Source organism: Anser anser, assembly GCF_964211835.1.
Source record: "Anser anser genome assembly, chromosome: 34".
Classification (NCBI taxonomy): domain Eukaryota; kingdom Metazoa; phylum Chordata; class Aves; order Anseriformes; family Anatidae; genus Anser; species Anser anser.
Window position 1 is genome coordinate 534453 of NC_139755.1, and position 23804 is coordinate 558256.

Genomic DNA, 23804 nt, shown 5'->3' on the forward strand with positions numbered 1-23804 from the left:
GCGACGTATTCAAGCCCCTCCCCAGGCGCCTGTCGCACCCAAACCACGAGGTAGCTGCTGAAGGTGATGCCGGAGATGTTTGGGACTACCCCCGGACTGCAGCGAGGTCTGCTTTACCCACACTATTGGAACATTTTGCTCCAAAAATTAAAGGATTTTCCCATTCGTGGCCTCCCTTGCCCCAAATAGAAGGACGCGTTGCCTCTTATGCTTACTCTTGACCTCAGTATGGGCATGCTTTTGCCCTCTCATGGCTATTTTTGCCCCAAATACAGAGGTGTTTGGCTCTATATGCCCTCTTTGCCCCAAAAATGAGCACCTGCCTCATTTTCAGGGGCACTGTGGCCCCACGATGGGGGTCCCTTGCCCTTTATGGATGTTTTTCGATGCAAATAATACACATTTCCTACTTTTTGACACCAATTTGAATGAAATTGGGGTGTTGATTATTATTCTTGCCATTTACACACCTACCACATAGAAATTTTTTCCACTTTTTTCCATTTATTCCGGAATACGAGAGTATTTTTAACACTTTGGGGCCAGGTGAGTGCAGAATGTGGGAATGTCATCCCACTTCAGGGCTAAAAACCCCCAATTTGAGAATTTTTTGCTGAGACCTTCAGCGCTGCCCACCCAAGCATAGCCAGCCAGATGTTTGTGCGGGGGCTATTTCTGGGCAGAAAACGAGTTATTTTGGTACCGCCTGAAACCTCAGCAGCTGGAGCAGCCCCGAAACATGGCCGCTTTCTGTTTCCTGTGTCCATTTTAGAGAGACTGCAATTAAATTACTCAGCATGCATATTAAGTAATCCATCCCATTAAGTAATTCCGTGTCACGAGTGATCAGGGATCACGATGAAATAACTCAAAGCACCCCATGAATTACTGCTTGGTAGAGAATTAAATGAAATGACGAAGAAACACAACAAATGCTTGTTAAAGATCAAAATAAAATAATTCCACGTCTTATTAATTAGGGCATGGTAGGAAATGCAACAAATCTCAAGTTTGTTGAGTGGTTTCTACTCAGCAAAGAAACTCGATGAGTCCTGCTCAAGGATCGCCATGAAATAATTCAGTGCATGCAATTAATGAGTGCGTGGCAGGGAATGCAATGACATAACGAGGAAACACGATGAGTGCTCCTGAAATGGAACAAGGAAAAAATCTAACGAGCCCAATTAATGAGCCCTTCGTAGAGAATGTAATGAAGTAACTCAGTGCAATGAAATAACTCAGGGCAAGGAAATACCCCAAGGAGGAAACGCAATGAACGCCCCTCCAGGTGACTTCAAATGCGCCCGTCCCCACAGCACCCGGCTCCCCCTTCCCCTGCCCACCATGAGTCCTCACGCCTTCGCCCTCCTCCTCCTCCTCCTGGCCGCCGTCCCAGGTAGGGCCCGGTCCCGCGGAGTCTGCCGGCGGCCCCGGCTCCCCACGGCCGTGCGGGGGCCCGTGCTGTGCGGCTGAGCCCACCGCTCTCTGTCCTTCCTCCCCAGGGCTGCGGGCGGCCGCGACGTTGGACGAGTCCAGAGGGGGCCTCGTGAAGCCCGGGGGGTCCCTTGCCCTGTTCTGCAAGGGCTCCGGATACACCTTCAGCAGCTTCAGCATGGGATGGATCCGACAAGCACCCGGGAAGGGGCTCGAGTGGGTCGCTACTATTAACAACGATGGTAGTAGCACATGGTACGCGTCGGCGGTGAAGGGACGCTTCACCATCTCCACGAACAACGGGCAGAGCACGCTCACCCTGCAGATGAACAGCCTCAAGGCCGAAGACACCGCCACCTACTACTGCACGAGGGGTGGTGCTGGTGGTTATACTACAGCTGATGGTAGTGGCATTGGTGGTGCTGCTGTTGCTGGTTACGTTCGTGGTGGTGGTGACGTTGACGACGTTGGTATCGATGGCGGTGGTGGTGATGTTGATGGTGCTGGTCACATCGGTCATCCTGATCACCCAAATCCCTGGCATTTCACCCCAAATCATTTGTTGAACCCAACTCATTCCATTGACCCCAAGGTTCTGAACTAAGCCCAAATTTCCTGCTCCGTGCCCCAACCTTGCACCCAGGGGTCCCTGACCCTGGTCTGCAAGGGCTCCGGCTTCACCTTCAGCAGCTTCGGCATGGGATGGGCGCGACAGGTGCCTGGGAAGGGGCTCGAGGCGGTCGCAGGTATTAGGAGCGATGGTACCACAGGCTACGCGTCGGCGGTGAAGGGACGCTTCACCATCTCCAGGAACAACGGGCAGAGCACGGCCACCCTGCAGATGAACAGCCTCAAGGCCGAAGACACCGCCACCTACTACTGCACGAAAAGTGCTGATAGTGGTGCTGGTGCAATCATTGCTGGTGGTGCTGGTGCTGGTGGTGATGTTGGTTGTGGTGCTGGTCATGATGACGGTGTTGGTGATGGGTTTTGTGTTTTTCGTCATGGCCTTGGTGATGTTGATATAGTCAGGCATCAACACCACCAGCACCAGCAGTGCTCCAACCACTACCAACATCCTCCCTCACGCAGTAGTAGGTGGTGGTGTCGCTGCCCTTGAGGCTGTTCATCTCCAGCGTGACAATGTGCTACTATCACCCACTCCAAATACTCGCAACCCACTCGAGCCCCGTCCCGAGCGCCTCTCTCACCCACTGCATGTCGTAGTCGCTGAAGGTAGCAGCAGCTACGCCATGTACTGGGTGCGACAGGCACCCGGGAAGGGGCTCGAGGTCGTCGCGGGTATTAACACCGGTGGTGGAACATGGTACTTGCCGGCGGTGCAGGGACGCTTCACCCTCTCCAGGAACAACGGGCAGAGCACGGCCACCCTGCAGATGAACAGCCTCAAGGCCGAAGACACCGCCACCTACTACTGCGCGAAACGTGCTTACACTGGTGGTGGCACTGCTGAAGATATTGATGGTGCTGCTGGTGCTCATGGCCGCGGTGAGTTGTGTCGGGGCCTTTCCCTGGGCCATGAATAATGTCACCAGCACCAGCAGCACCACCAATCCTAGCACCATAAGCGTAACCACTACCATAAGCTTCTTTCACGCAGTAGTAGGTGGCGGTGTCTTCGGCCTTGAGGCTGTTCATCTGCAGGGTGAGCGTGCTCTGCCCGTTGTTCCTGGAGATGGTGAAGCGTCCCTGCACCGCCGGCGCGTATTCTGTGTAACTACCACTGCTGTAAATACCCGCGACGAACTCAAGCCCCTTCCCGGGCGCCTGTCGCACCCAAAACATGCCAAAGCTGCAGTAGGTGAAGCCTGAGGCCTTGCAGACCAGGGTCAGGGACCCCCCGGGCTTCACGAGGCCCCTTCTGGACTCGTCCAACGTCTCGGCCACCTGCAGCCCTGGGGAGCAAGGCCTCTGGATACACCTTCAGCAGCTACCAAATGGACTGGGTGCGACAGGCGCCCGGGAAGGGGCTCGAGTATGTTGCGGGTATTGAGAACGATGGTAGTTGGACAGGCTACGCGCCGGCGGTGAAGGGACGCTTCACCATCTCCAGGAACAACGGGCAGAGCACGGCCACCCTGCAGATGAACAGCCTCAAGGCCGAAGACACCGCCACCTACTACTGCGCGAAAAAAGCTGGTAGTGGTGGTAGTTGGGGTTATGCTTATGCAACTGACGGTGCTGCTAGTGCTGCTCTCATTCTTCATGGCCAAGGGAAAGGCCCCGACACAACTCACCCCGGCCACCAGCAGGTTCTCCACCCATATCTCTTCTCATTCAGTGCTGGGCTCTGGGGTCGTCGCTCCTGAGGCTTTCCGCCCACGAAGCCCTCAGGCTGATGGATGTCGCCCTGGGCGTCTGCAGGGCTGGGGCATCGAGGGCCCAGGATCCTCCTGGACAAGCAGCAGCTGATGTTCGATGAGTCCGGAGGGGGCCTTGTGAAGCCCGGGGGGTCCCTGACCCTGGTCTGCAAGGCCTCCGGCTTCACCTTCAGCAGCGTCGGCATGAACTGGGTGCGACAGGCGCCCGGAAAGGGGCTCGAGTGGGTCGTGAGTATTAGCACCAGTGGTAGTACCACAAGATACGCGCCGGCGGTGAAGGGACGCTTCACCATCTCCAGGAACAACGGGCAGAGCACGGCCACCCTGCAGATGAACAGCCTCAAGGCTGAAGACACCGCCACCTACTACTGCGCGAAAAGTACTGGTGGTTATGCTGGTGGTGCTGGTTATTGTATCGATGCTGCTCCTGGCGGTGCTGATGGCCTCGTGCAGAGAACAGTGGAGGACCTTGGACATGGATTCTGGGGTCTCCACCCCCATCACCACTTCATTTTGTTTTGTTTTCTGACCACCCTTCATCCATTGGCCAACCTCCATCACCCTCTGCCCCCCCCGCCCATCCATCAGGAGGGTCTCCAGCAGGATCCTGGGCCCTCGATGGCCCAGCCATGCCAAAGCCCGGGGCGACATCCGTCAGCCTGAGGGCTTCAGGGGTGGAAAGCCTCAGGAGCGACGACCCCAGAGCCCAGCGCCGAGTGAGAAGAGGTGCGGGTGGAGAACCTGCTGGTGGCCGGGGTGAGTTGTGTCGGGGCCTTTCCCTGAGTTATGGACAATGCCAGCAGCACCAGCAGCACCATCAGTCGCATAAGCATAACCCCAACTACCACCACTACAAGCACTTTTCGCGCAGTAGTAGGTGGCGGTGTCTTCGGCCTTGAGGCTGTTCATCTGCAGGGTGAGCGTGCTCTGCCCGTTGTTCCTGGAGATGGTGAAGCGTCCCTTCACCGCTGGCGCGTAGTATGTGCTACTACCACCGCTGTTAATACTAGCGACGTATTCCAGCCCCTTCCCGGGCGCCTGTCGCATCCATCCCATGGTGAAGCTGCTGAAGGTGAAGCCGGAGCCCTTGCAGAACAGGGCCAAGGACCCCCCGGGCTTCACGAGGCCCCCTCCGGACTCGTCCAACATCGCGGCCGCCCGCAGCCCTGGGGAGGAAGGACAGAGAGCGGTGGGCTCAGCCTGGGGGGTCCCTGACCCTGGTCTGCAAGGGCTCCGGCTTCAGCTTCAGCAGCTACCATATGGCATGGGTGCGACAGGCACCCGGGAACGGACTCGAAAACTTCACAAAAATTAGCAAGGATGGTAGTGACACAGACTATGCGCCGGCGGTGCAGGGACACTTCACCATCTCCAGGAACAACGGGCAGAGCACGGCCACCCTGCAGATGAACAGCCTCAAGGCCGAAGACACCGCCACCTACTACTGCGCGAAAGAAGCTGGTAGTGGTTGGTGTGGTGGTAGTGCTCGTGGTGTTGATGGCTGACAGTATTCACATCACCAACACCATCATCATGACCAGCACCAGAACCAAGATCACCAGCACGACCAGCACCAGCAGCACCAGGAAGAGCAGCACGAGCAATACCATCACCACCACCACTGTAACTACCAGCTTGTTTCGCGCAGTAGTAGGTGGCGGTGTCTTCGGCCTTGAGGCTGTTCATCTGCAGGGTTAGCGTGCTCTGCCCGTTGTTCCTGGAGATGGTGAAGCGTCCCTGCACCGCCGGCGCGTAGGCTGTGTTACTACCAGTGGGGCTGCTAATAGTAGTGACCCACTCGAGTCCCTTCCCAGGTGCCTGTCGCACCCAATACATGCAGTAGCTGCTGAAGGTGAAGCCGGAGCCCTTGCAGACCAGGGTCAGGGACCCCCCGGGCTTCACGAGGCCCCCTCCGGACTCGTCCAATGTCTCGGCTGCCCGCAGCCCTGGGGAGGAAGGACAGAGAGCGGTGGGCTCACTTGAGCTATTATGAAATAACTCAGAGCAATGAAATAACTCAAGGAGGAAACGCGATGAACGCCCCTCCAGGAACCTTCAAATGCGCCCATCCCCAGCAGCCCCACAGCACCCGGCGCCCCCTTCCCCTGCCCACCATCCTCACGGCTTCGCCCTCCTCCTCCTCCTCCTGACCGCCGTCCCAGGTAGGGCCCGGTCCCGCGGAGGCTGCCGGCGGCCCCGGCTCCCCACGGCCGTGCGGGGGCCCGTGCCGTGCGGCTGAGCCCACCGCTCTCTGTCCTTCCTCCCCAGGGCTGCGGGCGGCCGCGACGTTGGATGAGTCCGGAGGGGGCCTCGTGAAGCCTGGGGGGTCCCTGGCCCTGGTCTGCAAGGGCTCCGGATACACCTTCAGCAGCTACCAAATGCACTGGGTGCGACAGGCGCCCGGGAAGGCGCTTGAATACGTCGCAAGTATTGACAACACTGGTAGTACCACAGTCTACGCGTCGGCGGTGAAGGGACGCTTCACCATCTCCAGGAACAACGGGCAGAGCACGCTCACCCTGCAGATGAACAGCCTCAAGGCCGAAGACACCGCCACCTACTACTGCGCGAGAGATGCTCGTGCTCCTGGTGGTGCTGCTACTGCTGGTGGTGGTGGTGACGGTGATGCTGATGAAGGAGTTAGTGGAGTTCATCTATAAGAAGGGCCGCAGGGCAGACCCGGGGAACTATAGACCTGTCAGTTTGACCTCAGTGCCAGGAAAGCTCATGGAGCAGATTATCTTGAGGGTCATCACGCGGCACTTGCAGGGCAAGCAGGCGATCAGGCCCAGTCAGCATGGGTTTGTGAAAGGCAGGTCCTGCTTGACGAACCTGATCTCCTTCTATGACCAAGTGACGCGCTTGGTGGATGAGGGAAAGGCTGTGGATGTGGTTTAGCTTGACCTCAGTAAGGCTTTTGACAGTTCCCCACAGCATTCTCCTCAAGAAACTGGCTGCTCGGGGCTTGGACTGGCGTACGCTTCGCTGGGTTAGAAACTGGCTGGATAGCCGGGCTCAGAGAGTTGTGGTGAATGGAGTCAAATCTGGTTGGAGGCCGGTCACTAGTGGTGTCCCCCAGAGCTCGGTACTGGGGCCGGTCCTCTTTAATATCTTTATCGATGATCTGGATGAGGGCGTCCAGTGCACCCTCAGTAAGTTTGCAGATGACACCAAGCTAAGTGCGTGTGTCAATCTGCTCGAGGGCAGGAAGGCTCTGCAGGAGGATCTGGATAGGCTGGAGCAATGGGCTGAGGTCAACTGTATGAAGTTCAACAAGGCCAAGTGCCAGGTCCTGCACCTGGGGCGCAACAACCCCAAGCAGAGCTACAGGCTGGGAGATGAGTGGCTGGAAAGCTGCCTGGCCGAGAGGGACCTGGGAGTATTGGTTGATAGTCAGCTGAATATGAGCCAGCGGTGTGCCCAGGTGGCCAAGAAGGCCAACAGCATCCTGGCCTGCATAAGAAGCAGCGTGGCCAGCAGGCCTAGGGAAGTGATTGTGCCCCTGTCCTCGGCTCTGGTGAGGCCGCACCTCGAGTACTGTGTTCAGTTTTGGGCCCCTCGCTACAAGAAGGACGTGGAGGTGCTCGAGAGAGTCCAGAGAAGGGCGACCAAGCTGGTGAGGGGTCTGGAGAACAAGTCTTACGAGGAGCGGCTGAGGGAGCTGGGCTTGTTCAGCCTGGAGAAGAGGAGGCTCAGGGGCGACCTTATCGCCCTCTACAGTTACCTTAAAGGAGGCTGTAAAGAGGTGGAGGTTGGTCTGTTCTCCTACGTGCCTGGTGACAGGACGAGGGGGAATGGGCAAAAGTTGCGACAGGGGAGTTTTAGGTTGGATGTTAGGAAGTACTTCTTTACCGAAAGGGTTATTAAGCATTGGAACGGGCTGCCCAGGGAGGTGGTGGAGTCACCATCCCTGGAGGTCTTTAAAAGACGTTTAGATGTAGAGCTTAGGGATATGGTTTAGTGGAGTACTTAGTGTTAGGTCGGAGGTTGGACTCGATGATCTTGAGGTCTCTTCCAACCTAGAAATCTGTGATACTGTGAGATGACGATGCTAAGCATGATGATGCGAGAGAGCATGGTGGTAGTGGTTGGAGTGGTGATAGTGCTGGTGGTGTTGATGGCTGACAGTATTTACATCACCAACACCATCATGAACATCACAAAGACCATCACCAACACCGTATTCATGAGCAGTTCCACAACCAATGTCACCAGCAGCTCCAGCACCAGCAGCACCATCGCTCTCACCAGCACCACTACCAGTACCAGCAGCTTTCGCGCAGTAGTAGGTGGCGGTGTCTTCGGCCTTGAGGCTGTTCATCTGCAGGGTGAGCGTGCTCTGCCCGTCGTTCCTGGAGATGGTGAAGCGTCCCTGCACCGCCGGCATGTAGAATGTGCCACTACCACTGTCGCTAATACTCGCGACATACTCGAGCCCCTTCCCTGGTGCCTGTCGCACCCACATCATGGTGTAGCTGCTGAAGGTGAAGCCGGAGATGTTTGGGACTATCCAGGGACTGCAGTGAGCTCTGAGGAGATGAGATGTGGTGCCGGATGGGCACACGGCAGCAGGAGTTGGCTGGGAAGGGAGATGTGGAGGTGCTGGGTGGCACCAAGCACGGTGCTCGGGTTCTCTGAGTGCAGAGTGGGCCTCGTGAAGCCCGGGGGGTCCCTGACCCTGGTCTGCAAGGGCTCTGGCTTCACCTTCAGCGACTACGACATGTTTTGGTTGGGACAGGCGCCTGGGAAGGGGCACGCAAAAAGTGCTTACACTGGTGTTGGTACTGCTGAAGATATTGATGGTGCTGCTGCTGCTGGTTGCTAGGGTGAGTTGTGTTGGTGCCTTTCCCTGGGCCATGAACAATGCCAGCAGCAGCAGCACCACCACCAATCCTAGCACCATAAGCGTAACCACTACCACCATCTTCTTTCGCGCAGTAGTAGGTGGCGGTGTCTTCGGCCTTGAGGCTGTTCATCTGCAGGGTGAGCGTGCTGTGCCCGTTGTCCCTGGAGATGGTGAAGCGTCCCTGCACTGCTGGCGAGTAATATGTGCTATAACTACCGTCGGTGATGCTCGCGACAAACTCGAGCCCCTTCCCAGACGCCTGTCGCACCCACTGCATGTTGTAGGTGCTGAAGTCAAAGCCGGAGCCTTTGCAGAAGAGGGCCAGGGACCCCCCGGGCTTCGCGAGGCCCCCTCCGGACTCGTCCAACGTCGCGGCCGCCCGCAGCCCTGGGGAGGAAGGACAGAGAGCGGTGGGCTCAGCCACACGGCACGGGCCCCCGCACGGCCGTGGGGAGCCGGGGCCGCCGGCAGCCTCCGCGGGACCGGGCCCTACCTGGGACGGCGGCCAGGAGGAGGAGGAGGAGGGCGAAGGCGTGAGGACTCATGGTGGGCAGGGGAAGGGGGTGCCGGGTGCTGTGGGGACGCTGCGGACGGGCACATTTGAAGGTGCCCGGAGGGGCGTTCATCGCGTTTCCTCCTTGGGGTATTTCATTGCCCTGAGTTATTTCATTGCACTGAGTTACTTCATTGCATTCTCTACGATGGGCTCATTAATTGGGCTCATTAAATTTTTTCCTTGTTCCATTTCAGGAGCACTCATCGAGTTTCCTCGTTATGTCATTGCATTCCCTGCCACGCACTCATTAATTGCATGCACTGAATTATTTCATGGCGATCCTTGAGCAGGACTCATCGTGTTTCTTTGCTGAGTAGAAACCACTCAACAAACTTGAGATTTGTTGCATTTTCTGCTATGCCCTAATTAATAAGACATGGAATTATTTTATTTTGATCTTTGACAAGCATTTGTTGTGTTTCTTTGTCATTTCATTTAATTCTCTACCATGCACTAATTCATGGGGTGCTTTGAGTTATTTCATCGTGACCCCTGATCACTTATGACACGGAATTATTTAATGGGATGGATTACTTAATATGCATTCTGAGTAATTTAATTGCAATCTCTCTAAAATGGACACAGGAAACAGAAAGCGGCCGTGTTTCGGGGCTGATCCAGCTGCTGAGGTTTTAGGCGGTACCAAAATAACTCGTTTTCTGCCCAGAAATAGCCCCCACACAAACATCTGCCTGGCTATGCTTGGGTGGGCAGCGCTGAAGGTCTTGGCAAAAATTTCTCAAATTGGGGGTTTTTAGTCCAGAAGTGGGATGACATTCCCACATTCTGCACTCAGCTGGCCCCAAAGTGTTAAAAATACTCTCGTATTCTGTAATAAATGGAAAAAGGAGGAAAAATTTCTATATGATAGATGTGTAAATGGCAAGAATAATAATCAACACCCCAATTTCATTCAAATTGGTGTCAAAAAGTAGGAAATGTGTATTATTTGCATCGAAAAACATCCATAAAGGGCAAGGGACCCCCACCGTGGGGCCACAGTGCCCCTGAAAATGAGCCAGGTGCTCATTTTTGGGGCAAAGAGGGCATATAGAGCCAAACACCTCTGTATTTGGGGCAAAAATAGCCATGAGAGGGCAAAAGCATGCCCATACTGAGGTCAAGAGTAAGCATAAGAGGCAACGCGTCCTTCTATTTGGGGCAAGGGAGGCCACGAATGGGAAAATCCTTTAATTTTTGGAGCAAAATGTTCCAATAGTGTGGGTAAAGCAGACCTCGCTGCAGTCCGGGGGTAGTCCCAAACATCTCCGGCTTCACCTTCAGCAGCTACCTCGTGGTTTGGGTGCGACAGGCGCCTGGGGAGGGGCTTGAATACGTCGCAGATATTAGCAAGGATGGTAGTGGCACATCCTACGCGCCGGCGGTGCAGGGACGCTTCACCCTCTCCAGGAACAACAGGCAGAGCACGGCCACCCTCGTGATGACCAGCCTCAAGGCCGAAGACACCGCCACCTACTACTGCGTGAAACGTGATAGTAGTGCTAGCTGGGGTCATGCTGCTCAGATTGACGGTGCTGCTGGTGCTGCTGGCATTGTTCATGGCCCAGGGAAAGGCCCCGACACAACTCACCCCGGCCACCAGCAGGTTCTCCACTCGCAGCTCTTCTCACTCGGCGCTGGGCTCTGGGCTCGTCTCTCCTGAGGCTTTTCACCCACGAAGCCCTCAGGCTGATGGATGTCGCCCTGGGCTTGGGCAGGTCTGGGCCATCGAGGGCCCAGGACCCTGATGGAGACCGTCCTGATGGATGGGCTGGGGGGGGGTCAGAGGGTGATGGAGGTTGGCCAATGGATGAAGGGTGCACAGAAAACAAAACAAAATGCAATGGTGATGGTGGTGGAGACCCCAGAATCCATGTCCAAGGTCCTCCCCTGTTCTCTGCACGAGGCCATCAGCACCGCCAGGAGCAGCATCGATACAATAACCAGGACCACCAGCATAACCACCAGCAGCTCTCGCGCAGTAGTAGGTGGCGGTGTCTTCGGCCTTGAGGCTGTTCATCTGCAGGGTGATCGTGCTCTGCCCGTTGTTCCTGGAGATGGTGAAGCGTCCCTTCACCGCCGGCGCGTAGTTTGTGTAACTACCAGTGCTGGTAATAAGCGCAACCCACTCAAGCCCCTTCCCAGGTGCCTGTCGCACCCACTCCATGGCGTAGCTGCTGAAGGTGAAGCCGGAGCCCTTGCAGACCAGGGTCAGGGACACCCCAGGAGTCACACGGCCCCCTCCGGACTCGTCCAACGTCGCGGCCGCCCGCAGCCCTGGGGAGGAAGGACAGAGAGCGGTGGGCTCTGTCGATAATAAGGCTCAGGCGCCTTACTATGAAATAACTCAGGGCAAGGAAATACCCCAAGTAGGAAACGTGATGAACGCCCCTCCGGGCGCCTTCAAATGCGCCCGTCCCCAGCGTCCCCACAGCACCCGGCGCCCCCTTCCCCTGCCTACCATGAGTCCTCACGCCTTCGCCCTCCTCCTCCTCCTCCTGGCCTCCGTCCCAGGTAGGGCCCGGTCCAGCGGAGGCTGCCGGCGGCCCCGGCTCCCCACGGCCGTGCGGGGGCCCGTGCCGCGCGGCTGAGCCCACCGCTCTCTGTCCTTCCTCCCCAGGGCTGCGGGCGGCCGCGACGTTGGACGAATCCGGAGGGGGCCTCGCGAAGCCCGGGGGGTCCTTGGCCCTGGTCTGCAAGGCCTCCGGCTTTGACTTCAGCACCTACTGCATGTATTGGGTGCGACAGGCACCCGGGAAGGGGCTCGAATACGTCGCGAGTATTAGCAGCAGTGGTGGTAGCACATACTACGCGTCAGCGGTGAAGGGACGCTTCACCATCTCCAGGAACAACGGGCAGAGCACGGCCACCCTGCAGATGAACAACCTCAAGGCCGAAGACACCGCCACCTACTACTGCACGAAAGAAGCTGGTAGTGGTTGGTGTGGTGGTAGCGCTGGTGGTGTTGATGGCTGACATTATTCACATCACTAACACCATCATCATGACCAGCACCAGAACCAAGATCAGCAGCACCACCAGGACCAGCAGCACCAGGAAGAGCAGCACCAGCAATACCGTCAGCACCACCACCGTAACTACCAGCTTGTTTCACTCATGCTGGGCAGGGGAAGGGGGCGCCAGGTGCTGTGGGGACGCTGGGGACGGGCGCATTTGAAGGCGCCTGGAGGGGCGTTCATCGCGTTTCCTCCTTGGGGTATTTCATTGCCCTGAGTTATTTCATTGCATTGAGTTACTTCATGGCCCTGAGTTATTTCGTTGACTTGACTTCTTTCATTGCATTCTCTACAATGGGGTCGTTAATTGGGCTCCTTGAATTATTTCCTTGCTCCATTACAGGAGCGCTCATCGCGTTCCCTTGTTATTTCATTGCGTTCCCTGCCAAGAACTCTGGACCGCCCAGGCTGAGCCCACCACTCTCTGTCCTTCCTCCCCAGGGCTGCGGGCGGCCGAGACGTTGGACGAGTCCGGAGGGGGCCTCGTGAAGCCCGGGGGGTCCCTGACCCTGGTCTGCAAGGGCTCCGGCTTCACCTTCAGCAGCTACCAAATGCACTGGTTGCAAGAGGCGCCCAGGAAGGGGCTCGAAGACATCGCGCTTATTAGCAGCGATGGTGGTTACACAGACTACGCGTCGGCGGTGAAGGGACGCTTCACCATCTCCACGAACAACGGGCAGAGCACGGCCACCCTCGTGATGAACAGCCTCAAGGCCGAAGACACCGCCACCTACTACTGCGCGAGAGCTGCTGGTACTGGTAGTGGTGCTGGTGAGAGCGATGGTGCTGCTGGTGCTGGTGCTGCTGGTGACATTGATTGTGTTGCCGGTCATGATGATGGTGTCGGTGATGGTCTTTGTCATGCTGATGATGGTACCAGATACGCTGGTAGTGGTTGGTGAGGTGGTAGTGCTGGTGGTGTGGATGGCTGACAACATTAATATCTCCAGCACCATCATCAACATCATGAACATTAAAATTAAAGGATTTTCCCACTTGCGGCCACCCTTGCCCCAAATAGAAGGACGCGTTGCCTCTTATGCTTACTCTTGACCTCAGTATGGGCATGCTTTTGCCCTTTCATGGCTATTTTTGCCCCAAATACAGAGGTGTTTGGCTCTATATGCCCTCTTTGCCCCAAAAATGAGCACCTGGCTCATTTTCAGGGGCACTGTGGCCCCACGATGGGGGTCCCTCGCCCTTTATGGATATTTTTCGATGCAAATAATACACATTTCCTACTTTTTGACACCAATTTGAATGAAATTGGGGTGTTGATTATTATTCTTGCCATTTACACATCTATCATATAGAAATTTTTCCTCTTTTTTTCCATTTATTCCGGAATACGAGAGTATTTTTAACACTTTGGGGCCAGCTGAGTCCAAAATGTGGGAATGTCATCCCACTTCTGGGCTACAAAACCCCCAATTTGAGAATTTTTTGCCAAGACCTTCAGCGCTGCCCACCCAAGCATAGCCAGGCAGATGTTTGTGCGGGGGCTATTTCTGGGCAGAAAACGAGTTATTTTGGTACTGCCTGAAACCTCAGCAGCTGGAGCAGCCCCGAAACACGGCCGCTTTCTGTTTCGTGTGTCCATTTTAGAGAGACTGCAATTAAATTACTCAGCATCCATACTAAATAATCCATCCAATTAAATAATTCCGTGTCACGAGTGATCAGGGATCACGATGAAATAACTCAAAGCACCCCATGAATTAGTGCTTGGTAGAGAATTAAATGAAATGACAAAGAAACACAACGAATGCTTGTCAAAGATCAAAATGAAATAATTCCACACGTCTTATTAATTAGGGCATAGCAGAAAATGCAACAAATCTCAAGTTTGTTGAGTTGTTTCTACTCAGCAAAGAAACACGATGAGTCCTGCTCAAGGATCGCCCTGAAATAATTCAGTGCGTGCAATTAATGAGTGCGTGGCAGGGAATGCAATGACATAACGAGGAAACTCGATGAGTGCTCCTGAAATGGAACAAGGAGAAAAATCTAACGAGCCCAATTAATGAGCCCATCGTAGAGAATGTAATGAAGTAACTCAGTGTAATGAAATAACTCAGGGCAAGGAAATACCCCAAGGAGGAAACGCGATGAATGCCCCTCCGGGCACCTTCAAATGCGCCCGTCCGCAGCGTCCCCACAGCACCCGGCGCCCCCTTCCCCTGCCCACCATGAGTCCTCACGCCTTCGCCCTCCTCCTCCTCCTCCTGGCCGCCGTCCCAGGTAGGGCCCGGTCCCGCGGAGGCTGCCGGCAGCCCCGGCTCCCCACGGCCGTGCGGGGGCCCGTGCCGTGCGGCTGAGCCCACCGCTCTCTGTCCTTCCTCCCCAGGGCTGCGGGCGGCCGCGACGTTGGACGAGTCCGGAGGGGGCCTCGTGAAGCCCGGGGGGTCCCTGGCCCTGGTCTGCAAGGGCTCCGGCTTCACCTTCAGCAGCTTCGGCATGGGATGGATGCGACAGGCACCAGGAAAGGGGCTCGAATACGTCGCGAGTATTACCAGCAGTGGTGGTAGCACATACTACGCGCCGGCGGTGAAGGGACGCTTCACCATCTCCAGGAACAACGGGCAGAGCACGCTCACCCTGCAGATGAACAGCCTCAAGGCCGAAGACACCGCCACCTACTACTGCGCGAAAAGTGCTGATGGTTATGCTGCTGGTGGTGGTTATTGTATGGATGCTGCGTGTGTGGTGCTGATGGGCTCGTGCAGAGCACAGGGAAGGACCTTGGACATGGATTCTGGGGTCTCCACCACCATCACCACTTCAATTTGTTTTGTTTTCTGACCACCCTTCATCCATTGGCCAACCTCCATCACCCTCTGCCCCCCCCCGCCCATGCATCAGGAGGGTCTCCAGCAGGATCCTGGGCCCTCGATGGCCCAGTCCTGCAGAAGCCCAGGGCGACATCCGTCAGCCTGAGGGCTTCAGGGGTGGAAAGCCTCAGGAGCGACGACCCCAGAGCCCAGCGCCGAGTGAGAAGAGGTGCGGGTGGAGAACGTGCTGGTGGCCGGGGTGAGTTGTGTCGGGGCCTTTCCCTGGGCCATGAACAATGCCAGCAGCACCAGCAGCACCATCAGTCGCATAAGCATAACCCCAACTACCACCACTACCAGCAGCTTTTGCGCAGTAGTAGGTGGCGGTGTCTTCGGCCTTGAGGCTGTTCATCTGCAGGGTGGCCGTGCTCTGCCCGTTGTTCCTGGAGATGGTGAAGCGTCCCTGCACCGCCGGCGCGTAGGCTGTGCTACTACCATCGTTGTTAATATGCGCGACGAACTCGAGCCCCTTCCCGGGCGTCTGTCGGATCCGTCCCATGCTGACGCTGCTGAAGGTGAAGCCGGAGCCCTTGCAGACCAGGGTCAGGGACCCCCCGGGACTCACACGGCCCCCTCCGGACTCGTCCAACGTCGCGGCCGCCCGCAGCCCTGGGGAGGAAGGACAGAGAGACCTCTGACGATACTAAGGCTGAGGTGCCTTACTATAAAGTAACTCAGGGCAATGAAATACCCCAAGGAGGAAACGCGATGAACGCCCCTCCAGGAGCCTTCAAATGTGCGCGTCCCCAGTGTCCCCACAGCACCCGGCGCCCCCTTCCCCTGCCCACCATGAGTCCTCACGCCTTCGCCCTCCTCCTCCTCCTCCTGGCCGCCGTCCCAGGTAGGGCCCGGTCCCGCGGAGTCTGCCGGCGGCCCCGGCTCCCCACGGCCGTGCGGGGGCCCGTGCCGTGCGGCTGAGCCCACCGCTCTCTGTCCTTCCTCCCCAGGGCTGCGGGCGGCCGCGACGTTGGACGAGTCCGTAGGGGGCCTCGTGAAGCCCGGGGGGTCCCTGACCCTGGTCTGCAAGGGCTCCGGCTTCACCTTCAGCAGCTACGAAATGTACTGGGTGCGACAGGCACCTGGGAAGGGGCTCGAGTGGGTCGCGCTCATTACCAGCACTGGTAGTTACACAAAATACGCGTCGGCGGTGGAGGGACGCTTCACCATCTCCAGGAACGATGGGCAGAGCTGGTGGTGCTGATGGAGATGCTTCTTGTGGCCAGGAGAATTTGTGTCCGGGCCCTTTCCCTGTGCCGTGCATGAGGGCAGCAGCACCGTCAGCCTCATCAACATCGCGCTCTCTATCAGCGTGGGCAGCGCCTTCATCATCATCGACACCGTCGTCACGTAGTAGCTCAGTGGGTAGCAGTGGTGGTAGGAGGATGGTGGGAGTGGGTGACCTGGTAGGTCCTTTTCCAAACTTGGGTTTTTATGAGTCCGTGGTTCTGTGATCATTATCAACACCATCGACATCATCGACACCGTGATAATTATCAATGCCATCACCATCACCGACAACAGCATCAAAGTTACCAACACCACCAATCTTGCCAGAACCATCAGTTTCACGAAAAGCATCATCGCCTACACCTCTAGCATCATCCATACCATCACCAACATCACCAGCACTATCATCAACACCATCAGCACCATCACCAACATCCGCAGCAGCATCACCACCGCCAGTGGCAGCACCACCACACCAACCACTGCCAGAACTTTTCGCGCAGTAGTAGGTGGCGGTGTCTTCGGCCACCTCCTACTGGGTGAGAGATTATGGTGGTGGTCAGGCTTTTGACGGTGCTGGTGGCGGTGTTGACGGTACTGGTCATGTCAGTGTTGGTGCTCTTCATGACGATGGTCATGGTGGCGTTGGTGCTGGTGGTGGTGCTGTCGGTGGTGATGGTGCTGAGAAGAGCTGCGGGCAGAGAACCCGCGGGTGGCTGGGATGAGTTGTGTCGGGGCCTTTGCCTGGGGTGTGCACGGTGCCTGCAGCACCACCACCACCACCATCACTCCCACCAGCATAACCACAACCACCACTACCAGCTTCTTTCGTGCAGTAGTAGGTGGCGGTGTCTTCGGCCTTGAGGCTGTTCATCTGCAGGGTGGCCGTGCTCTGCCCGTTGTTCCTGGAGATGGTGAAGCGTCCCTGCACCGCCGGCGCGTAGTATGTGCCACTACCACTGTCGCTAATACTCGCGACGTACTCGAGCCCCTTCCCTGGTGCCTGTCGCACCCACATCATGGTGTAGCTGCTGAAGGGGAAGCCGGAGATGTTTGGGACTATCCAGGGACTGCAGTGAGCTCTGAGGAGATGAGATGTGGTGCCGGATGGGCACACGGCAGCAGGAGTTGGCTGGGAAGGGAGATGTGGAGGTGCTGGGTGGCACCAAGCAAGGTGCTCGGGTTCTCTGAGTGCAGAGGGGGCCTCGTGAAGCCCGGGGGATCCCTGACCCTGGTCTGCAAGGGCTCCGGCTTCACCTTCAGCAGCTACGACATGTTTTGGGTGCGACAGGCACCCGGGAAGGGGCTTGAGTTCGTCGCGGGTATTTACAGCAGTGGTAGTGACACAGCCTACGCGCCGGCGGTGCAGGGACGCTTCACCATCTCCAGGAACGATGGGCAGAGCACGCTCACCCTGCAGATGAACAGCCTCAAGGCCGAAGACACCGCCACCTACTACTGCGCGAAACATTATAGCACTGGTTGGAGTGGTGATAGAGCTCGTGGTGTTGGTGGCTGACAATATTAACATCACCAGCACCATCATCATGACCAGCACCACAGCCAACAGCACCAGCAGCACCAGCACCAGCAGCACCACCAATACCTTCAGCATAAACCCAACTACCACTACCACCAGCTTCTTTCGCGCAGTAGTAGGTGGCGGTGTCTTCGGCCTTGAGGCTGGTCATCACGAGGGCGAGCATGCTCTGATCGTTGTTCCTGGAGATGGTGAAGTGTCCCTTCACCGCCGACGCGTACTCTGTGTAACTACCATCGCTGTAAATACTCGCGACGAACTCAAGCCCCTTCCCGGGTGCCTGTCGCATCCACCCCATGTAGTAGTCGCTGAAGGTGTATCCAGAGCCCTTGCAGACCAGGGTCAGGGACCCCCCGGGCTTCACGAGGCCCCCTCCGGACTCATCCAACATCAGCTGCTGCTTGTCCAGGAGGAACTTTGGCCCTTGTTGGCCCAGCCCTGCACAAGCCCAGGGCGACATCCGTCAGCCTGAGGGCTTCGTGGGTGGAAAGCCTCAGGAGCGACGACCCCAGAGCCCAGTGCTCAGTGAGAAGAGCTGCGGGTGGAGAACGTGCAGGTGGCCGGGGTGAGTTGTGTCGGGGCCTTTCCCTGGGCCATGAACAATGCCAGCAGCACCAGCAGCACCACCAATCGCATAAGCATAACTCCAAGCACCACTATCAGCAGCTTTCGCGCAGTAGTAGGTGGCAGTGACTTCGGCCTTTAGGCTGTTCATCTGCAGGGTGGCCGTGCTCTGCCCGTTGTTCCTGGAGATGGTGAAGCCTCCCCGCACTGCCGGCGCGTAGTATGTGCTACTACCATCGTTGCTAATATATGCGACCTCCTCAAGCCCCTTCCCAGGTGCCTGTCGCACCCAATACATGGCGTAGCTGCTGAAGGTGAAGCCGGAGCCCTTGCAGACCAGGGTCAGGGACCCCCCGGGCTTCGCGAGGCCCCCTCCGGACTCATCCAACGTCGCGGCCGCCCGCAGCCCTGGGGAGGAAGGACAGAGAGCGGTGGGCTCAGCCGCACGGCACGGGCCCCCGCACGGCCGTGGGGAGCCGGGGCCGCCGGCAGCCTCCGCGGGACCGGGCCCTACCTGGGACGGCGGCCAGGAGGAGGAGGAGGAGGGCGAAGGCGTGAGGACTCATGGTGGGTAGGGGATGGGGGCGCCGGGTGCTGTGGGGACGCTGGGGACGGGCACATTTGAAGGTTCCTGGAGGGGCGTTCATCGCGTTTCCTCCTTGGGGTATTTCATTGCCCTGAGTTACTTCATTACATTCTCTACGATGGGCTCATTAATTGGGCTCGTTAGATTTTTTCCTTGCTCCATTTCAGGAGCACTCATCGTGTTTCCTCGTTATGTCATTGCATTCCCTGCCACGCACTCATTAATTGCACGCACTGAATTATTTCATGGCGATCCTTGAGCAGGACTCATCGTGTTTCTTTGCTGAGTAGAAACAACTCAACAAACTTGAGATTTGTTGCATTTTTCTACCATGCTCTAATTAATAAGACATGTGGAATTATTTCATTTTGATCTTTGACAAGCATTCGTGTTGTTTCTTCGTCATTTCATTTAATTCTCTACCATGCACTAATTCATAGGGTGCTTTGAGTTATTTCGTCGTGATCCCTGACCACTCATGACACGGAATTATTTAATTGGATCGATTATTTAATTTGGAGTCTGAGTAATTTAATTGCAATCTCCCTAAAACGGACACAGGAAACAGAAAGCGGCCGTGTTTCGGGGCTGCTCCAGCTGCTGAGGTTTCAGGCAGTACCAAAATAACTCGTTTTCTGCCCAGAAATAGCCCCCGCACAAACATCTGCCTGGCTATGCTTGGGTGGGCACTGGAGGGAGTGCTGAATGTCTCACTTAAAAAATCTAAAATTTGGGGGTTTCTAGCCCTGAAGTGGGGTGACATTCCCACATTTTGGAGTCAGCTGGCCCCAAAGTCTTAAAAATACTCTCGTATTCCGGAATAAATGGAAAAAAAGAGGAAAAAATTTCTAAGTGGTAGGTGTGTAAATGGCAAGAATAATAATCAACACCCCAATTTCATTCAAAATTGGTGTCAAAAAGTAGGAAATGTGTATTATTTGCATCGAAAAACATCCATAAAGGGCAAGGGACCCCCATCGTGGGGCCACAGTGCCCCTGAAAATGAGGCAGGTGCTCATTTTTGGGGCAAAGAGGGCATATAGAGCCAAACACCTCTGTATTTGGGGCAAAAATAGCCATGAGAGGGCAAAAGCATGCCCATACTGAGGTCAAGAGTAAGCATAAGAGGCAACGCGTCCTTGTATTTGGGGCAAGGGTGGCCACGAATGGGAAAATCCTTTAATTTTTGGAGCAAAATGTTCCAATAGTGTGGGTAAAGCAGACCTCGCTGCAGTCCGGGGGTAGTCCCAAACATCTCCGGCTTCACCTTCAGCAGCTACCTCGTGGTTTGGGTGCGACAGGCGCCTGGGGAGGGGCTCGAGTACGTCGCAGATATTAGCAAGGATGGTAGTGGCACATCCTATGCGCCGGCGGTGCAGGGACGCTTCACCATCTCCAGGAACAACGGGCAGAGCACGCTCACCATCGTGATGACCAGCCTCAAGGCCGAAGACACCGCCACCTACTACTGCACGAGAGCTGCTGGTGGTTGGGGTGGTGAGAGCGCTGGTGCTGTTGACGGCTGACAGTCTTAACATCTCCAGCACCATCACCATGACCAGCACCACAACCAACACCAAGAGCAGCACCGGTACCAACAGCACCATCAATATTTTCAGCAGAACCACCACCACCGTAAGCACGTTTCGCGCAGTAGTAGGTGGCGGTGTCTTCGGCCTTGAGGCTGTTCATCTGCAGGGTGGCCGTGCTCTGCCCGTCGTTCCTGGAGATGGTGAAGCGTCCCTTCACCGCCGGCGCGTAGGCTGTGCCACCATAGCTATCAATACCTGCGACGTACTCGAGCCCCTTCCCAGGTGCCTGTCGCACCCACTGCATGGTGTAGCTGCTGAAGGTGAAGCCGGAGCCCTTGCAGAACAGGGTCAGGGACCCCCCGGGCTTCACGAGGCCCCCTCCGGACTCGTCCAACGTCGCGGCCGCCCGCAGCCCTGGGGAGGAAGGACAGAGAGCGGTGGGCTCAGCCGCACGGCACGGGCCCCCGCACGGCCGTGGGGAGCCGGGGCCGCCGGCAGCCTCCGCGGGACCGGGTCCTACCTGGGACGGCGGCCAGGAGGAGGAGGAGGAGGGCGAGCGCGTGAGGACTCATGGTGGGCAGGGGAAGGGGGCGCTGGGTGCTGTGGGGACGCTGGGGACGGGCGCATTTGAAGGCGCCTGAAGGGGCGTTCATCGCGTTTCCTCCTTGGGGTATTTCATTGCCCTGAGTTACTTCATAGTAAGGCGCCTGAGCCTTATTATCGACAGAGCACCGCTCTCTGTCCTTCCTCCCCAGGGCTGCGGTCGGCCGCGACGTTGGACGAGTCCGGAGGGGGCCTCGTGAAGCCCGGGGGGTCCCTGTCCCTGGTCTGCAAGGGCTCCGGATACACCTTCAGCAGCTACACCATGGATAGGGTGCAACAGGCGCCCAGAAAGGGGCTCGAATAAGTGCGAGAATTAACAGCGGTGGTAGTAGCACATACTAAGCGCCGGCGGTGAAGGGACGCTTCACCATCTCCAGGAACGACGGGCAGAGCACGGCCACCCTCGTGATGAACAGCCTCAAGGCCGAAGACACCGCCACCTACTACTGCGCGAAAAAAGTTGGTGGTTACGGTGATGCTTATGGTCATGCTGGTGAGATTGGTGGTGCTGCTGGTGCTGCTCTCATTCTTCATGGCCAAGGGAAAGGCCCCGACACAACTCACCCCGGCCACCAGCGGGTTCTCCACCCGCAGCTCTTCTCACTCGGCGCTGGGCTCTGGGGTCGTCACTCCTGAGGCTTTCCATCCACGAAGCCCTCAGGCTGACGGACGTCGCCCTGGGCTTCTGCAGGGCTGACCAATCGAGGGCCCAGGATCCTCCTGGACAAGCAGCAGCTGATGTTGGATGAGTCCGGAGGGGGCCTCGTGAAGACCGGGGGGTCCCTGACCCTGGTCTGCAAGGGCTCTGGATACACCTTCAGCAGCTTCGGCATGGGATGGATCCGACAGGCGCCCGGAAAGGGGCTCGAGTGGGTCGCTACTATTAACAGCACTGGTAGTAGCACATGGTACGCGTCAGCGGTGAAGGGACGCTTCACCATCTCCAGGAACAACGGGCAGAGCACGGCCACCCTGCAGATGAACAACCTTAAGGCCGAAGACACCGCCACCTACTACTGCGCGAAAAGTGCTGATGGTTATGCTGGTCCTGGTCCTGCTGAGAATGCTGGTGCTACTGGTGCTGGTGCTGCTGGTGCTGCTGGTGACGTTCATTGTGGTGCTGGTCGTGATGATGGTGTTGGTGATGTGAATACTGTCAGCCATCAACACCACCAGCACTATCACCACACCAACTACTGATAGAACTTTTCGCGCAGTAGTAGGTGGCGGTGTCTTCGGCCTTGAGGCTGTTCATCTGCAGGGTGAGCGTGCTCTGCCCATTGTTCCTGGAGATGGTGAAGCGTCCCTTCACCGCCGACGCGTAGTCTGTGCTACTACCGCTGTTAATACCCGCGACGTATTCGAGCCCCTTCCCGGGTGCCTGTCGCATCCATCCCATGCCGAAGCTGCTGAAGGTGAAGCCGGAGCCCTTGCAGACCAGGGTCAGGGACCCCCCGGGCTTCACGAGGCCCCCTCCGGACTCGTCCAACGTCGCGGCCGCCCGCAGCCCTGGGGAGGAAGGACAGAGAGCGGTGGGCTCAGCCGCACGGCACGGGCCCCCGCACGGCCGTGGGGAGCCGGGGCCGCCGGCAGCCTCCGCGGGACCGGGCCCTACCTGGGACGGCGGCCAGGAGGAGGAGGAGGGCAAAGGCGTGAGGACTCATGGTGGGCAGGGGAAGGGGGCGCCGGGTGCTGTGGGGACGCTGGGGACGGACGCATTTGAAGGTGCCCGGAGGGGCGTTCATCGCGTTTCCTCCTTGGGGTATTTCATTGCCCTGAGTTATTTCATTGCACTGAGTTACTTCATTGCATTCTCTACGATGGGCTCATTAATTGGGCTCGTTAGATTTTTTCCTTGTTCCATTTCAGGAGCACTCATCGAGTTTCCTCGTTATGTCATTGCATTCCCTGCCACGCACTCATTAATTGCACGCACTGAATTATTTCAGGGCGATCCTTGAGCAGGACTCATCGTGTTTCTTTGCTGAGTAGAAACAACTCAACAAACTTGAGATTTGTTGCATTTTCTACCATGCTCTAATTAATAAGACGTGGAATTATTTTATTTTGATCTTTGACAAGCATTCGTTGTGTTTCTTCGTCATTTCATTTAATTCTCTACCAAGCAGTAATTCATGGAGTGCTTTGAGTTATTTCATCGTGATCCCTGATCACTTATGACACGGAATTATTTAATGGGATGGATTACTTAATGTGCATGCTGAGTAATTTAATTGCAGTCTCTCTAAAATGGACACACGAAACAGAAAGCGGCCGTGTTTCGGGGCTGCTCCAGCTGCTGAGGTTTCAGGAAGTGTGGAAATAACTTTTTTTCTGCCCAGAAATAGCCCCCGCACAAACATCTGCCTGGCTATGCTTGGGTGGGCAGCGCTGAAGGTTTCAGCAAAAATTCCTCAAATTGGGGGGTTTCTAGCCCAGAAGTGGGATGACATTCCCACATTCTGCACTCACCTGGCCCCAAAGTGTTCAAAATACTCTCGTATTCCGGAATAAATGGAAAAAAAGAGGAAAAAAATTCTATGTGGTAGGTGTGTAAATGGCAAGAATAATAATCAACACCCCAATTTCATTCAAATTCACCTACTACTGCGCAAAAGGTTATAGCAGTGGTTGGAGTGGCGATAGAGCTCGTAGTGTTGATGGCTGACAGTATCCACATCACCAGCACCATCATCATGACCAGCACCACAGCCAACAGCACCAGC

General features: G+C 56.6%; 1 protein-coding gene and 8 gene segments (V, D, J or C); 5 read left to right on the forward strand and 4 right to left on the reverse strand.

Annotated features, from left to right (window-relative positions):
* Nucleotides 1-903: 903 nt before the first annotated feature.
* On the forward strand, nucleotides 904-12215 carry LOC310888353 (immunoglobulin heavy variable 3-23-like). The segment is given in 2 exons: nucleotides 904-1396; nucleotides 11799-12215.
* LOC310888351 (immunoglobulin heavy variable 3-23-like) lies at nucleotides 3843-9371 on the reverse strand. The segment is given in 2 exons: nucleotides 9116-9371; nucleotides 3843-4942 (listed from the first exon to the last, which is right to left on the reverse strand).
* On the forward strand, nucleotides 5744-6436 carry LOC310888396 (Ig heavy chain V region 6.96-like). The segment is given in 2 exons: nucleotides 5744-5938; nucleotides 6045-6436.
* A 2088-nt stretch (nucleotides 12216-14303) lies between the features above and the next one.
* LOC310888356 (immunoglobulin heavy variable 3-23-like) lies at nucleotides 14304-15012 on the forward strand. The segment is given in 2 exons: nucleotides 14304-14436; nucleotides 14543-15012.
* A 733-nt stretch (nucleotides 15013-15745) lies between these two features.
* On the forward strand, nucleotides 15746-16242 carry LOC310888363 (immunoglobulin heavy variable 3-11-like). The segment is given in 2 exons: nucleotides 15746-15867; nucleotides 15974-16242.
* A 166-nt stretch (nucleotides 16243-16408) lies between these two features.
* LOC310888397 (uncharacterized protein) lies at nucleotides 16409-18179 on the forward strand (the record flags this gene model as incomplete). Its single annotated transcript, XM_083815030.1, has 3 exons — nucleotides 16409-16421; nucleotides 16463-16762; nucleotides 17096-18179. The coding sequence occupies 3 exons, from the start codon at nucleotides 16409-16411 to the stop codon at nucleotides 17770-17772; spliced, it is 990 nt and encodes a 329-aa protein (XP_083671156.1). The 3' UTR covers nucleotides 17773-18179.
* Nucleotides 18180-18280: 101 nt separating this feature from the next.
* Nucleotides 18281-19046, reverse strand: LOC310888355 (immunoglobulin heavy variable 3-23-like). The segment is given in 2 exons: nucleotides 18872-19046; nucleotides 18281-18765 (listed from the first exon to the last, which is right to left on the reverse strand).
* A 1322-nt stretch (nucleotides 19047-20368) lies between these two features.
* Nucleotides 20369-21214, reverse strand: LOC310888364 (immunoglobulin heavy variable 3-23-like). The segment is given in 2 exons: nucleotides 20996-21214; nucleotides 20369-20889 (listed from the first exon to the last, which is right to left on the reverse strand).
* Nucleotides 21215-22219: 1005 nt separating this feature from the next.
* Nucleotides 22220-22838, reverse strand: LOC310888359 (Ig heavy chain V region 914-like). The segment is given in 2 exons: nucleotides 22694-22838; nucleotides 22220-22587 (listed from the first exon to the last, which is right to left on the reverse strand).
* Nucleotides 22839-23804: the final 966 nt, after the last annotated feature.